Below are 14888 nucleotides of genomic sequence, written 5' to 3' on the forward strand. Positions count from 1 at the left end.
AGTAATTATTTGGCGGGAACAATATATATTGGATAAATTATAGATAAATCAAAGAGATATTTTAAGTTTTCAAAAGTGAACAACTGGCTTGTTGTATTTGTAAAATATTTATAGGTTATGATATTATAATAGTAGGAAATTCTTTTACTTATGTGCCATGGCTCCGATTTGAAGTTGGTTTTGAGTTTTACTTGGCGTTTCATGTTGTGCGAAGTTAGTTCGTAAGTATATTGTTTAATTTGTTTATTAATGTTTTCTTGTAGACCTTTATAATATAAAAATACTTGTTAGATTTTTTTCATTGACTTGGGTATTGTTGTATTTATAGGTTAAACACTTGGCTATGTATTATGACGATTTAAATCATAAATAATAATGCTATTTTCAATAAGCATTTTAATTTACCTAATTTTAATAAATAAAAACTGAACTTGCCTTTCCGGGTAGTTGGGGTTGCATATCCTAGCTCTTTATTAATGTAAATTATATTAACATTCAGAGCTACTAAATTGGCTCCCTCAACATTTATTTTATTTATCCATCGGTTATCAAAAATAAAATTAACATTTAGCTTTATATTAAAATACAAATATTACATTTTATAGTCATTTTTATGTTACAATCGAATTAAGTTTGCAGCCTCATTTGAATCGTTTATATGCATTTTAGAGCTTATAATAGCCAAATTAAAATTGTTTACTATTAAAATTAATTCTCTTTTTTCATTACTTATTTTTTTAATTTAATTAATTTTATATTTAACTATCCAGGTATAAATTGCAATGAACTGTGAGAACTGAGATTAATGATATCAGTGAAATCTCTTATATCTAGGTAGTTAAATTGTTTAAATATGACAATTGTTATGACCATTTAATGCATTATGAGATTAACAATAAGATATTTTCAAGTAGTTATCCAGCACTGCATCGCTAAAAATATTAGTTTTATATTTCTTCAACTTTTGTATCTTGAAAACTACTTATTGAAAATTATACTAAGAGCCAATACTATATTTGGTAAAGTACTTTACCTAATATTGGAAGCCAATTTAATGGTCTACATATAATTGTGCTTTGTATATTTGTAAAATATTCATTAATTTTATTTGAAATACTTACAAAAATCATTTAAACTTTACTACCGCCTTTAAAGCTTGATAGTATTAAGTATTAGGGACTTAAATCAAAATTTTGAATTTTTATTATTTTTGTAGGTCAAGATGCAAATTTTTGTTAAAACCCTTACGGGTAAAACAATTACCCTTGAGGTTGAATCATCAGATTCTATTGAAAATGTAAAATCCAAAATCCAAGATAAAGAAGGTAACATTTAATACTATTTATAAATCTTGAAAATTGTAATTGTATATTAACTTTTCGATTACTATTATAAATATAATATAGCACCAAAATCTATTCACATTTTGCTGTTATCAAAATGTTTTATTATTCTTTACAGCAATGGTTTTCAATCTTTTTAGCATCAACCCAAATTTTTCCCTGACAATCTATTTTGATCCACATAGTTTCACTTTTACAGGTCCAAAAAAGTCTTAAAAAATCAAAATTTGGATTTTACTTTATACTATAAAACGTATAGGTTTATAAAGAAAATGATTTTTAATAATATACCAGTAAAATGTATTTGTACTAAATAAATGTTAGGTATTAAGACTATTATTACCTTGTTTTTTTAAAACTTATTATTAACTTCATGTTTTAGGGATTCCACCGGACCAACAGCGTCTTATTTTTGCTGGTAAACAATTGGAAGATGGCCGCACACTATCTGATTACAATATACAGAAAGAATCAACTCTACATCTAGTACTCCGTTTAAGAGGTGGTGCTAAGAAACGCAAGAAAAAGAATTATTCCACACCAAAAAAAATCAAACACAAAAAGAAGAAGATTAAGTTAGGAATTCTTAAATTTTATAAGGTATGAACTATCAATTATTGTATTTTAACCCGTCATTGGTGGCATCCTCTAAAATCATGTGAAAGGTGTCATCGGCCTTTTTAACCAAACTAATACAAAATAATAAATTTTGATTTAAAATAGTCCGCATATTTTAATTAAAAATTTCTTAAGGTAGCAAAATATGTTTACAATATTTGGAATACAATTCTACATAAATTAAATATTTTTCCATTTCATTATTATATATTTTAAAAACCTAAATTAACTAGTAGCTTTGGTTATTTTGACCGATGAAGTATTAATAAACTCTTATTCCGTGTACATGATATAAAATTAGAACAAAACACTACTCTATTCAGGTAGGAGAAAAGGTATTGAATTTTACAATAATGTAATATTCAAAATATAAAAAAATTGACGGTCTAAAAGACCAAAGCCACTGATGACTAGTTATACTTGGAATATAATTTATAAAATTCATTATTTATAGGTTGACGAGAATGGAAAAGTGCATAGGTTGAGGAAAGAATGTACTGCTGAAAACTGTGGACCTGGAGTATTCATGGCCGAGATGTCCAACAGATTCTATTGTGGAAAGTGCAGTTCTACCATAGCTAAATAAATTGTATTTTCATTTTAAGTACAATACAGTTTATTTACAAAAAAAAGTCTTGCATTTTTCATTGATAGTATTTTAACAAAAATTATTTGTTTTGTTCGTGTTTGCCTTACCATCATATTATATTATGATTATTAAAAACTAGGTTTTCCGATTCACATAATAGGTACAGTCTTATTGCATACATTTATTAAGTAACATTTTTTTTAAAATTAAGCAAATAATAACTACAATATTTGAGTAACAACTAGCATATATGATTAAAGTAAATTAAATCGTAACATACATGTATAGATAGTATTTAACATTATATACAAAAATATTTGGTTTCTGCTGTTTCTTCATCTAAACTTTAATTACAACAAAATATTTAAGGCTATAAACATATATAGTAACATTTTGTTTGACTAGATACTAGAGTGCAATTTTTAAAAAATTCCTAAATATTATAGCATTTATATTATATTGAATAGTTCTTAAAAATTGTATGAATTTATCATTTTAAATATTTTAAGTACTTTTTTAAACACACATCGGCATTAATTTTACTATTCTCATATCTTAAATTCTTGCTGAATCATAATAATATACTGTTCTGAACACTTAAATGTTATTATAAGTTGATTGTATCACTTGATTGTCTATTAAAATAATTAAGTCATGATCAAATAATATCTTGTTAAAAACATTGTTATCCACGTGTAAAATATTCAGCAGGTTCAATAGACATTAATGATTTAATATTATTTATTAAATCTGAGAAATTTGGACGATCGCCTGCTACATAAGCCCAACAAGGCCGCATAAGTTTGTTATATATGTCTATGGTGCAAGGTGGACATGATGGACATTGTAACCGATGACCTTCTTCCAAAACTCTTATTAGTTTTTCAACATCTAGTCTTTCTTCTAATTTAGAGACTACATTAGGTTCTTTACCCAAAGAAAAAATTTCAAAAAGTAATACACCATATGCCCAAATATCAGTTTTTGGAGAAAATTTCCCATACAAAATAGCCTCTGGAGCATGCCTAGAATGTATAACATTTAAGATTTAATATCAATATTTTAATATGACTATTACAAAACTTACCATTTCAAAGGCAAATCTCGCATCGTTTGTAAGTAATAGTATTTTTCATCGGGTAAAAACTGAGCTAAGCCAAAATCAGAAATTTTAACAGTTGTTGGGCTTGATACCAAAATATTCCTTGTAGCTAAATCCCGATGTATTATATTTAGACTTCCTAAGTATTCCATTCCCTAAAACACATTTTATTCTAAATGTATTACTTATATAATTTAAATATTTGTATGAATGTACTTTTTACAAAGCTTGGTATTGCTAAAATTCAACATTAAAATGTATAATAATATAGTATAGCATAGAATATAGATTAAATATTAGTGTTTAATATAATATTAATAAAAATTACTTGGGCAATGTCCAAAGCATATTTCAATAATCTATTAGTTTCCTCCACTAGTTCATCTTCATGTAATCGCAAGTAACTACTTAATGAACCAAGTTCAATATATTCCATTACGAGCATTAAATTTGGTTCTTCTAATACACCCTCAATTTCAACAATATTTGGATGGCTAAGTCCCTAAAATAAAAATTAAGCAACACAAATACAACATATTTCTCAAGTGGTTCAGTATGACTTACCTCTATAATTCCAATTTCTCTTTGAAAATCTTCAGTTTGAAATGATCTTTTCATATGTTTCACAGCTACTTTTTTGGTTGTATTATCACTGCATTTTAACAATCCTTCTAATACAACTCCATAAAATCCCTAATGAAAATTATTAATTATGATTTTTGGAACTTTATGGTAATGGAAAAGAAAACACTCGTACGAACACTTTCATTTTATGTAAATTACATATAAATTAATTTAATTAAAAAAAAAATTTGGATATTAAATAAGTTATATTTTTATTAGCTATAAATGTTTTTGGTTCATTCATTGACAAGTCAGCTTTCATATATAAAATGCTAATTTTATAACTGATATTTATAAAGGAATAGATAATTTATCTATAAATATTTATGATAATTTATAATTCATATGAATTAAGATAAATTAATTTTATAATATAATATATAATAAGTACTCTTTGATTCATACCAAGCTGATTATTTCTTTAGTGTTATTCTTATATTTTTTTTTAGAAAAATGCCCCGAAAGTATTAACTGTATAATAGTAGATTTACATAATTTTATTAATTGTATAATATTCACTATTGTATCTATTCATTGTAATAGTATAATTTTATCTTATATTTTATTTAAATTATATGAACTTGAAAGTTTTAATTTAAAAAAACATTTACTTGTCCAATAACTTGCTGTAAAGTTAATGTAGCATTATTGAATTGATATGTTTTCTTTTGGCAGTTCATAGCACTTTGCAAATTGTTCTTTATCTCTTCTTTTGATGTAAGCTACACAAAATAAATATTTTTTGTTTAAAATTCTTAGTTTCAAATTATAATCTTTATTATTTAACCCATAATTGGCACAATAAGCACAATTTTGAAATTTTAACCTTTTTAGTAAGTTAATATATTATATTATACAAATATCTTCAATTGACATGTTTCCAAGTATAATTATGTAAATATAAGAACTTTATGAATATTTCTTCATAACTTATCGATTATTGACTTGCAGTCATTAGTATCCATAAAATGAGCACTAAGTGTCTGAGCATCTCTTCATACACATACATATTGTGTAGCATGAACAATATACATCTGACCACTCGAGCCATAATGAATGATATTATAACTTGTTATAATAATAATAATAAAATAATTGTATGTAAAACAAATAAAAAAGGAAATTCAAAATAATATTTGTGTTTTATATACAACACTTTTTTTAAAGTGTGGTTTTTAATTTTTAGTATTTAATGAAAAATTATAATATCTTTTAAAAAACATATGGTTTGGTATTGGTTTCAATAATGTATGTTTATTGAGTAAACATATAATAATAATGAAAAATCAATAAAGTCAGTGCAACACTGATTCAATAACAATAATGGGTTAAAAAAACTCTAAATTAATCATTCAAATCAGTGGCGTCATTTGGGGGATGGCAGGGTGAGCATCCCCCCTGTCATTATTGGGCCAACTGAGCCGGCCTAGCCAGGTATGTGCTAGTTTTGCTTTGTTTAGTTTTGTTTTTTGTAAATACCTTTAGACTCATATTAGGCACAAATAGAACATAAATTGAGGTAAAATTCCCCTCAAAATAAATCATCATATAATAGCTAATAGCATTGAGTATACAATATATTATATTCAATGCTAATAGTTATTATTAGATATCCCTCTACATATTATAATATATGTATTATTTAGTTATTGTTATCTCTCAAAGAAATGAGTTATTTATGCCTAGAGTATAGATAACCGTGATAGTAACTACTAGTTACTACCATAGTATGTATAAAGTTATGTAAGAAGCATAGGTGGACATTTGATTGATTTTTTAGGGGGGCTATAATAATCCAATGTAAAGTGACCAGCAGGGGCTTTGCCCTAGCCACTCCTTTCTTACACAAGTATAAAATATTACCTTCAATTTTTGGGGATATAAGCCCTCCTAAGCCCCCACTGATGTCCACCTATGGTAAGAAGGCTGTTTATATTGAGATAAAAATATAATTGTTAGCGAGTGGTTTTTTTTTTATTATTATTATTATGGGCCGATCAAAACTTTTGCTCCTCCTCTCAAAAACTGAAATGATGCCACTGATTCAAATACAGAGAACAAATATAATTGTTGTTTATTTTATTTATTGACAATTAGTATTTATTTACCTGTTCCATGAATTGATTGAAACTTGTGTTAGTAGCTGCAATCATAGGATTTTCATTTTGATAACTTCTTGCGTCATCCTGAAAATAAATAAAACAATCATTTTAATGTTATCCATTTTATGAGATCAATAACTCTATAATATAATTACGTACAGGGTTAGAATTAAAATCAATAAAATCTGATTTTGTTTCACTACTGGAAAAAGAGCTTGATACAGTATCCAAAAATGTTTCGACTAGAAAAAAGTAAAACATACATATTAAATATAGTTGCTACCACAATACCATAAAGCATATTGTATAATGTACCAACTAGTTATTACTATTATACAGTATTCAATAAATTTGAAAACAGTCATTGAACTAATTGGGACTAATAAATGATAATATGATATAATTGATGAGACTATTAAATACTTTACAAAATAAATGTACAGATCTGATATTGATATCTGTAGGTATTAAAATATGCATATCATAATTAAGTGTCTTCAAACTTATTGAACTCTTGGTATAAAATCAAATACATGTACTTTTTAAAAACTTATTCTACATATTAATCTGTAAATTGACTCATAAAAGATTATGTACATAAAACTTTAACTTACTTGTGTAATCCGAAGTACAATAAATTGTTGCATCAGAGCAAGTGACATCATCACAGTATATTTCTTCTTTTTTTAATGGTGTATATTCATGTTGAGGACTAGCATAAACTTTAATCATAATTAAAAATTAATAATTATTTTGTAGAAACAGCCAAGTATATTCAAATAAATAATAATAATAATAATAATTACTTTGAAGCCAAATTTGTCTTAAATCTCTTAAGGTTGCTTGTGGTTTTTTTCTTATAAAAGGGTCACTGTCCCAACAATCAGTCATTATGTGGTATATGTCATCTGTACAACATTCTGGTTTTGGCATCCTTATATTTTTTTCAAATTTCTGGTAAATATATATATAAATTTTGTTTGATAAACATTTTGTTTATTGGCAGTAAGCATAATTAATAGGTACTAACTTTTTTAAAGAACTCAACATTTTGAACATCAGGTAATATAAAACCATAGTTAAATAGCTCCCATAACGTTGAACTAAAAGCCCAAATATCAGCTTGAGGAGATTTTCGAGCAAGTTCCATAGTGTTATAAAATTCTGTTGGAATCCAATACAAACTAAAAAAATATACGTAAATAATAGTACTAAATGTCTTCATATTTTATACTGATACATTTTATGTTTTGACCAAATCTGATTATTAACCATTTTTGTAATAGATTTTAACAATATTTATAAAAAAATATAATAAAAATTTTGAATACTTACTCATAGTTGGTATAACATTTATGAATGCCTGGATCTGTAAGTTTAACGATAAAGGAATTTTTGGTATGTTCAGCTACTACAAATTTATGACATCGAATTTTCCCATGAACTAAACATGCAGTTTCCTAAAATTATTAATAGGAATACAACAAAACTTCAAAAAGTAAATATTGATAGAATTTTAAAAAAAGATGTAATATTGAGATAATTATACTTTATATGGCTATCTGTAATATGTATATTGTATTTGTTTTATTAAGGTATTCACTCATAGAAATATAGAGTTTACACTTAAAATAAATTGTTTTAAATGTTATTAATTACTGATGTCGACCAAGCAATTGCCAAACTTTCTGATGATACTCAAAAAGCAGCCAAGGACTCATCTACTCAGAGTCCACCCTATTCTCAAACACCCAACATATCACCAGAATTAAGGCGACTCATTGCTGAAAAACAGATCCAGATCTAAATGGCAACAAACTCACTACCCTGGCAGATAAGATAAAGTACAATTTTCTTTCCTATAAACTAGTCACTACCATAGGCATGCATGCGTAGAACATTTTTACTAGGGGTGCACAATACTATAAAACAGATTTAATATTTTTTAATTCATTAAATATTATTTAATGCGGTACCTAAACACTAAACTAAGGTGAACTCACCGGGGATGCAATTGCATACCTTGTCACCCCTCCCCCCATACACTTGACAATGATCACTTAAAACTCACAAAACCAACTTTTACAAAAACCATATATAAAACCTTTTTTTTTTCAAACAGATCTCTATGATGTAAAACAAAGTCAATATTGCGGATTAAAGACTCACCTCCTTCTATACAGCACTCAGACTCATTTGCTTGTTCAGACAAGAAAAAAAGCAGATATTCTAATCAAATAACTATCAGTATTCAAACCACATCTCATTTCCACACTAGTACTACATATGTCGACAATTATAGAATCTCTTTAGTCAACTTTACCTATGACCCTCTCTGTAAAACCAACCTCCTCAGTACAAGGGCGGAACCAGTATGTTGGACACTTTATAGGAAAAATTATATAATATAGATATAGCCCCTCACCAAAAAAAAAAAAAACAATATGATAAAAAACCATTGCCTCAGCAAAGATAGTAAGCATTATTGTATAATAGTATTCCACACTTCCAGTTTGGCTTCTGTTCTCACCATGCCACAACTCATCAACTTGAATAGCAGTGAACACTATCTCATATAATTTAAAAATAAATAACTTTAATACCAGAGATCCGAAACCATTTTACCCTCAATTTTTAAATAAAAATTATATTTTAAATTCTCCTGCTAATCTCCTCATGGTAGCTGGTAACACCTACCCCTTTGATTTTATATAACTTGTCTATTATCTTTATTATATACCTTAATACACTTAATAATTTTTTTATTATATTCATTTAAATACTATTAGTCTTATGTACAATTTTTATTATATTGTTTTTTTCTTGTTTACTAATTTGTTAATATCTTATGTACAAATGTTTGAAATTGTAATAGGACTTATATCTGTATACTTGAATAAATAAATAAATGTAATGTCCATCTGTTTAGGCCACCCTTTCGTTCTAACCTATCTTCACCTATCAAAATCATTCTATACAAAACTCTTCTTCAATCAATATGAACATAACGCATTGTAATCTGGGGCTCTGCCAAAAACTCAAAAAACTATACAAGCTTTCCAAAACATCTGTCAACATGTAATTACTGGTTCACCCATTAATGAAACTGCTACTATCTACTAAAAACACTTCCACTCCAAATTACAAGATAATCCCAACCAACTAATCAATGAATTAGCTTCACTAACACTTCCTGGAACCCAACTTGACGTCTCAAAAGGAACTGTTGCCACGACTTGATAACTTAAAGCTAAGTACTTAATAATATTTTGGGATTTAACAAATGTGTGATTTCCTCCTCATGTATATATTACCTATCAACTGTCTGTAAATTATTTATATTATTTATTATGCAAAATGTATAGAAAAAATGTTACAAAATAAAGGAAAATTACCATATCCCATAATGCCGTAGCTATATATGTTGCAGCTTCAACTAAATTGCTAAATAATATATTATCTTTATTGGTTCTCAGATATGTATCAAGAGGTCCTAATGCAAAATATTCACTGACTAAGGCAGTTGGTGTATCAACACATAGACCAAATAATCTTACAATAGCACTTGAAGACACAGAACTCCATCTTTTTGATAAACTTAACAAATCCTATAAAAATTAATAATTAATACATTTTAATGTTTATTTATTTTAATAAAACCAGTTACCATTAAATGTAAATTTATGTTAACATCATCCTGAAATAATTTAACAACAACAGTGGACTCATTTCTTTTAGATTTGCACCATGTAGCCACTCGAACTTTCATAAGTGATTGCATTTTTTTTTTTGGTGAACAAATAGCTAATAAATAATAATTTAAGTTACTAGAGTAAGCAGGTTTATATTTTTAATGAGATTTAAGTAAATGCTTACTTTTTAATAGATGTATAGAGTCACTATTAATTAAATGAGGACCAGTGACTTTATCATCTTCATCGTCATTACCTATATCATGTTTAATACTAGTATTTTGACATAATAATAGTTCATTCATAGCTAAAACATAGTAATAATTATAATATAAATATTAAAAATAAAATTATTAAAAAAATATAAAGTTTTACAAACATTTAAGTATATATCTACAAAGTGTATATTGTAATCAATATAACTTACCAATATCTGATGGAAAAATGCATTCAATGAAGTTCAAAGACATTTTATTGTTAGTTATAAGTCTCCAAATAGAAGGATATTCTATTTTATCATCACCAGCAAGCTTATAAAATCCACCCTTACTTTCTATTACATATGTCATTGGCTTCATGCTAAAAAATTTTTTTTTACATAATATTGTAACTTAAGTCTTCTATTATCATTATGTAATTCATAGTTATAATTAATAAATATGTAAGATGTTATAATGTTACCTCTGATTGATACAGACATCAATAACATAGTTATCATAATTCTTCATGCTTTGTCTAAGTATAAAACTTCCATGTTTCTTTGACATTTTTTTTTTCAAGATAGAAGTAGATTTCATTATGCTATAACATAAAATATAATTAAAAAAAACTTGAAATAATATTTTCTGTAGTTAAAATAATAATTTTAAAAAATATCTGAAATAAGTAAATTGTTAAAGAAACTTCAAACTTGTTTTAGATATTATTATAATCCACTTTAACATTGTTCAATTCATAATAATTATAGTTTATAATAACGTAGGTACTATAATGTTTAGAGTATTTATTGTATATTATCTTAAATATAATTAATTAATTTAAATTAGTTTTATAACTTTTTGAACTAGCAGATACAGATATTTATAAATAACAGTAAGTATTTAGTTTTTGAAATATAAAACAAGTTAACAATATTATGAACAATGTCTTAAAGGTAGAAAAAATTATTTGTATAGTTGTATTATTTAGTTAGGAAGTTTTTCCTAAATAATAATATACATAAAAACAGGTACCTGATTGGTCCATGACAACGAATTGATTTAAGTTTACTCAAAGATGGAGTATTAGTAGATACGCACAAATCAAAATTCCAATTAACCATTAAACGATAATAACCATTCAGTAATGTTATAAATGAAAACATTGTACTTGTACTTAAGAATTTCAAATGAATAGGTATGCCAGTCTTTCTAGATATTTCAACAGTACCATCATCAGTAGTTGATAGAAAACACAAGTCTTCAATAGCTGCCAAATGTACCCACTAAAACAGGTGTTGGTTAAGAAATTTATCTATCTACATACCAATAACTTAACATACTTCTTTCCTGTTTTCAGTACACATTCTTATACCAGGCATTTCAGAATGAAATGGATTTACCCTAAATGCAACATTAACAGAACTGCCGTTTTCACTGTATAGAGCTTTATATTCTTCTTCTAAATAATCTGGTGCAATAGAATTAAATTGTTCTAAATAACTTTCTTTAATAACAGGTACATAAAGAGTACCAATTGTATTGTTATTTATAAGTATTTTTAAAGTTTCTTGGACAGGTTTCTTCAAAAAAAACATGTGTTGCTTAACTACTTCTTGGGGCATAAAGTGTTTATAATTTTGTTCGACAGTTTCTCTAGATTTGTCTTCTTCTAACATGGATCTATACATGTCAGCAACACCCATGCCAATGAGCTCTCGTTTGCATGTGTCATAGCACAATCCAGTTACTTTACTCTTCAACAGATCAAATTTAACTTGATAAAAATAGAAATTATAAGCATAACAATCAATTGACTTGAGTCGTTTGACATCAGGCATTTTATACCTCAACTTGTACTCATAAACGTGATGTTCATTTTTAGCATATAATATAAACAAAGAGGGGCTCAACCACAGGTTGTCGTCAGTAACGCTCAAGACTCTCAGTCCAAATAAATGTCTGGCCACCGGGCCAATGTTTAATAGCTTCGAGGTCTCTATAATTACATCTTCCACAGTCGTGTTGATGGTGACAGGTATCTCGTGAGGAGTCGATTGGACAGCTACGTGTACTTTGATCGAAATGGACGAATCCATCATTTCGCAGTGTGACGGTTGGACACCGGTATTATTTCCCCGCGGCAAAAAACTACGAACATTCAACAATAAACTATATTTTTCAATGAAACACACCCGATTCGCAGATTATGAAAGATTCGATTATTGGTTATACAAATGAACATAAGGATGCAGATGTTCCTTTATTAGTGGGGCATAATAAGTGTAACGACGTATTTCCAAGAAAATCACGACAAATAATCAGAAACCGTAAACACTCATTATAAATTATAATAGTCTTGTAATCGCCAATCGGCATTCGGCACATATCATTATTATTTATTACTTTTTATTATGATTTTTTATTGTAGGCATTATTATTATTATTTATTAATTTATTATTTACTCACTCAACTCGGTAACCCAGCCACGGGATACGGTCATGCCGCGGTATCTTAATAATAATAATAATAATATGTCAATACGTTGATAAGTAATGTCCAATATTCTCTGGAAGATTAGATCGGCGTGTTGCGTATGACGTAGCCTGTTGTAGTAAGGTGCAATAAAGTAGTTTTAGCCGTTTCAGCTATAGCCTATAGACCATATATCATCATAAATCGTAAAATATATGATAAATAATCCCTATTAACACCGAACAATATGCTAAGAAATATTAATAATTGACGGCCAGATTAATGCGAAAGCACAGAATAGATACAATATTTTGATTTGGTAGTTTCTGTGGTTTTAGAATGATATCGATGCCTGTCGTCTGATAGATCAGTTTACTGTTTTCCATGTAATAGCACATGACACCGGGCAAAGATATAAAGTCCAGGGGGCAGCAATAAAATATTTCGAGATAAATATTAAAATATTAAATATTATGTTCGTGATTACGAACCATAGATGTTACGAACTAAGAGTCAATAAATAATTGATGCATGTCTATTTGTCGGCATTTTGACAACAATATTATTTTAAAGTTAACTGAGTTTAGAAGTTAGAAGTTCGAAGTCTGGAGTTCTCAACAAGTGTTTACATAAGCCTATTAACTAAGTCTATGACTGTTTACTACGTTTATCATTATCAATAGAAAACTGACAAATAAACAACATTTTTAATATATGTGGTGGTCTTGGATCATATAGTTTATGATCTAAGATTCAATGGATACTGTGATACGCATATCTGTGGACCACATATAGATAATAATTTAGTTTATTATATACATAGACAAGACATATAATACGTCTATAACTATATATTATATAAACTGCATCGAGATAGATACTACAGATAACAATATTGTTATCTATCTCAATGCCAAACTGTGGATTCGACTATCAACAAGTGTAAACAGTAAACACTAAACGACTAAACAGATTTGTTTACACAAAGTGGCACAGACTATGTACAGTCGTTAGTCCATTAACGAATGTCTATTGATGTATTCACTATATTGTTTATTTTCGTGGTAACGAACTAACGACTTACGAGACTCGAGGAAAGACTTTAGTGTTTTGAACTTGGGTAATGTAAATTGTGATGTTAAAACTTACCAACTTCAAATAAAATAGTTTACATCAGCTGGAACTCATAACGGTTTAAATTAATCGAATATGTCATTTAAAAAAATATTCTATAATACCTATGTGTGTCTGTAATTTTTAATTGTATAAAAAGATATATTGATTTAATATAAAATCATGGATAGAAAGACTCGTAGGATGAAAATGAAGACAGTGGAAAGTTTAGTTTGCTTAGTAAAATCAGTAGAAAATAAATATACTACTATTGATTTACAAAACGAAACTTCTGTGTATGGACTTGTTAAAGAAGTTGATTGGTACTTATTACATAAGTATTAACATTTATAGTTAGAAAATAAAAAATTTCAATTTTTGTTAATAGTGATATGAACGTGACCTTATGCGATGTTACTCTTACTGATCCAAATGGTAATAGATATTCTTGTGATAATTTCTTTTTAAAATCAAGATTGATACGTTATGTTCATTTATCTCGAACAGTAAGTTGAAATAATAATATTAAATAGATACAATTTTAAACAAAATTCTTTTATGGTGTTCCTCTAGGTAGATATATTTCAATCTATGAAAGATGTAATTAGAAAAACATTTCCTGCTAGAGTTAAGAAACCAACAGCTTATTCCTTCAAGAAAAAGAAAACAATGGCTAGACAAGAACAACTTAAAAGGGAAGTACAAAATATGAACAGTAGTAAAGATGATAAATCCTAGTTATAGACTATAGTATACATTGTTAATTTAAAATATTTTTTTAATTGTAGACATCAGATATAATTAAAAACTAGTTTTTCAATATAATAATTGTGTATGTCATAGTTTGCTTTAAAGATGCTAACTTAAATATACATCTGAATATAATATATTTTACTTTTTATAAAAAAAGTTATTTTAATTATTTTTGTAAATTTTTTTGAGAAGTGCATAAACTTTAAAATACATTTAAAACTAACTTATATCATAATTTAATAATTCATATAACTATAATCAGTATTTAAAAATCTCTTA

General features: G+C 27.0%; 3 protein-coding genes across 4 annotated transcripts; 2 read left to right on the forward strand and 1 right to left on the reverse strand.

Moving 5' to 3' along the window:
- Positions 1 to 92: 92 nt before the first annotated feature.
- On the forward strand, positions 93 to 2593 carry LOC113555296 (ubiquitin-like). The gene is made up of 4 exons (XM_026959718.1): positions 93 to 221; positions 1217 to 1325; positions 1726 to 1943; positions 2416 to 2593. The coding sequence occupies exons 2-4, from the start codon at positions 1223 to 1225 to the stop codon at positions 2545 to 2547; spliced, it is 453 nt and encodes a 150-aa protein (XP_026815519.1). The 5' UTR covers positions 93 to 221; positions 1217 to 1222; the 3' UTR covers positions 2548 to 2593.
- On the reverse strand, positions 2560 to 13156 carry LOC113555292 (tyrosine-protein kinase hopscotch). Of its 2 annotated transcripts, XM_026959714.1 has the most exons (19): positions 12738 to 13156; positions 11611 to 12418; positions 11303 to 11553; positions 10752 to 10871; positions 10498 to 10649; positions 10255 to 10377; positions 10046 to 10182; positions 9774 to 9986; positions 7714 to 7838; positions 7409 to 7562; positions 7185 to 7332; positions 6993 to 7100; positions 6538 to 6620; positions 6385 to 6462; positions 4888 to 4998; positions 4217 to 4345; positions 3981 to 4154; positions 3638 to 3807; positions 3236 to 3575 (listed from the first exon to the last, which is right to left on the reverse strand). In XM_026959714.1, the coding sequence occupies exons 2-19, from the start codon at positions 12367 to 12369 to the stop codon at positions 3236 to 3238; spliced, it is 3375 nt and encodes a 1124-aa protein (XP_026815515.1). In that variant the 5' UTR covers positions 12370 to 12418; positions 12738 to 13156. The 2 variants fall into 2 exon arrangements, with proteins under 2 accessions (XP_026815516.1, XP_026815515.1); XM_026959715.1 differs by lacking the exon at positions 12738 to 13156 and having other exon boundaries at positions 2560 to 3575; positions 11611 to 12369.
- An 883-nt stretch (positions 13157 to 14039) lies between these two features.
- LOC113554119 lies at positions 14040 to 14746 on the forward strand. The gene is made up of 3 exons (XM_026957821.1): positions 14040 to 14179; positions 14245 to 14362; positions 14430 to 14746. Exons 1-3 carry the CDS (start codon positions 14040 to 14042, stop codon positions 14592 to 14594), a joined length of 423 nt encoding a protein of 140 aa, XP_026813622.1. The 3' UTR covers positions 14595 to 14746.
- Positions 14747 to 14888: the final 142 nt, after the last annotated feature.

Source organism: Rhopalosiphum maidis, chromosome 2 (assembly GCF_003676215.2).
Source record: "Rhopalosiphum maidis isolate BTI-1 chromosome 2, ASM367621v3, whole genome shotgun sequence".
In the NCBI taxonomy this organism is placed as follows: Eukaryota; Metazoa; Arthropoda; class Insecta; order Hemiptera; family Aphididae; genus Rhopalosiphum; species Rhopalosiphum maidis.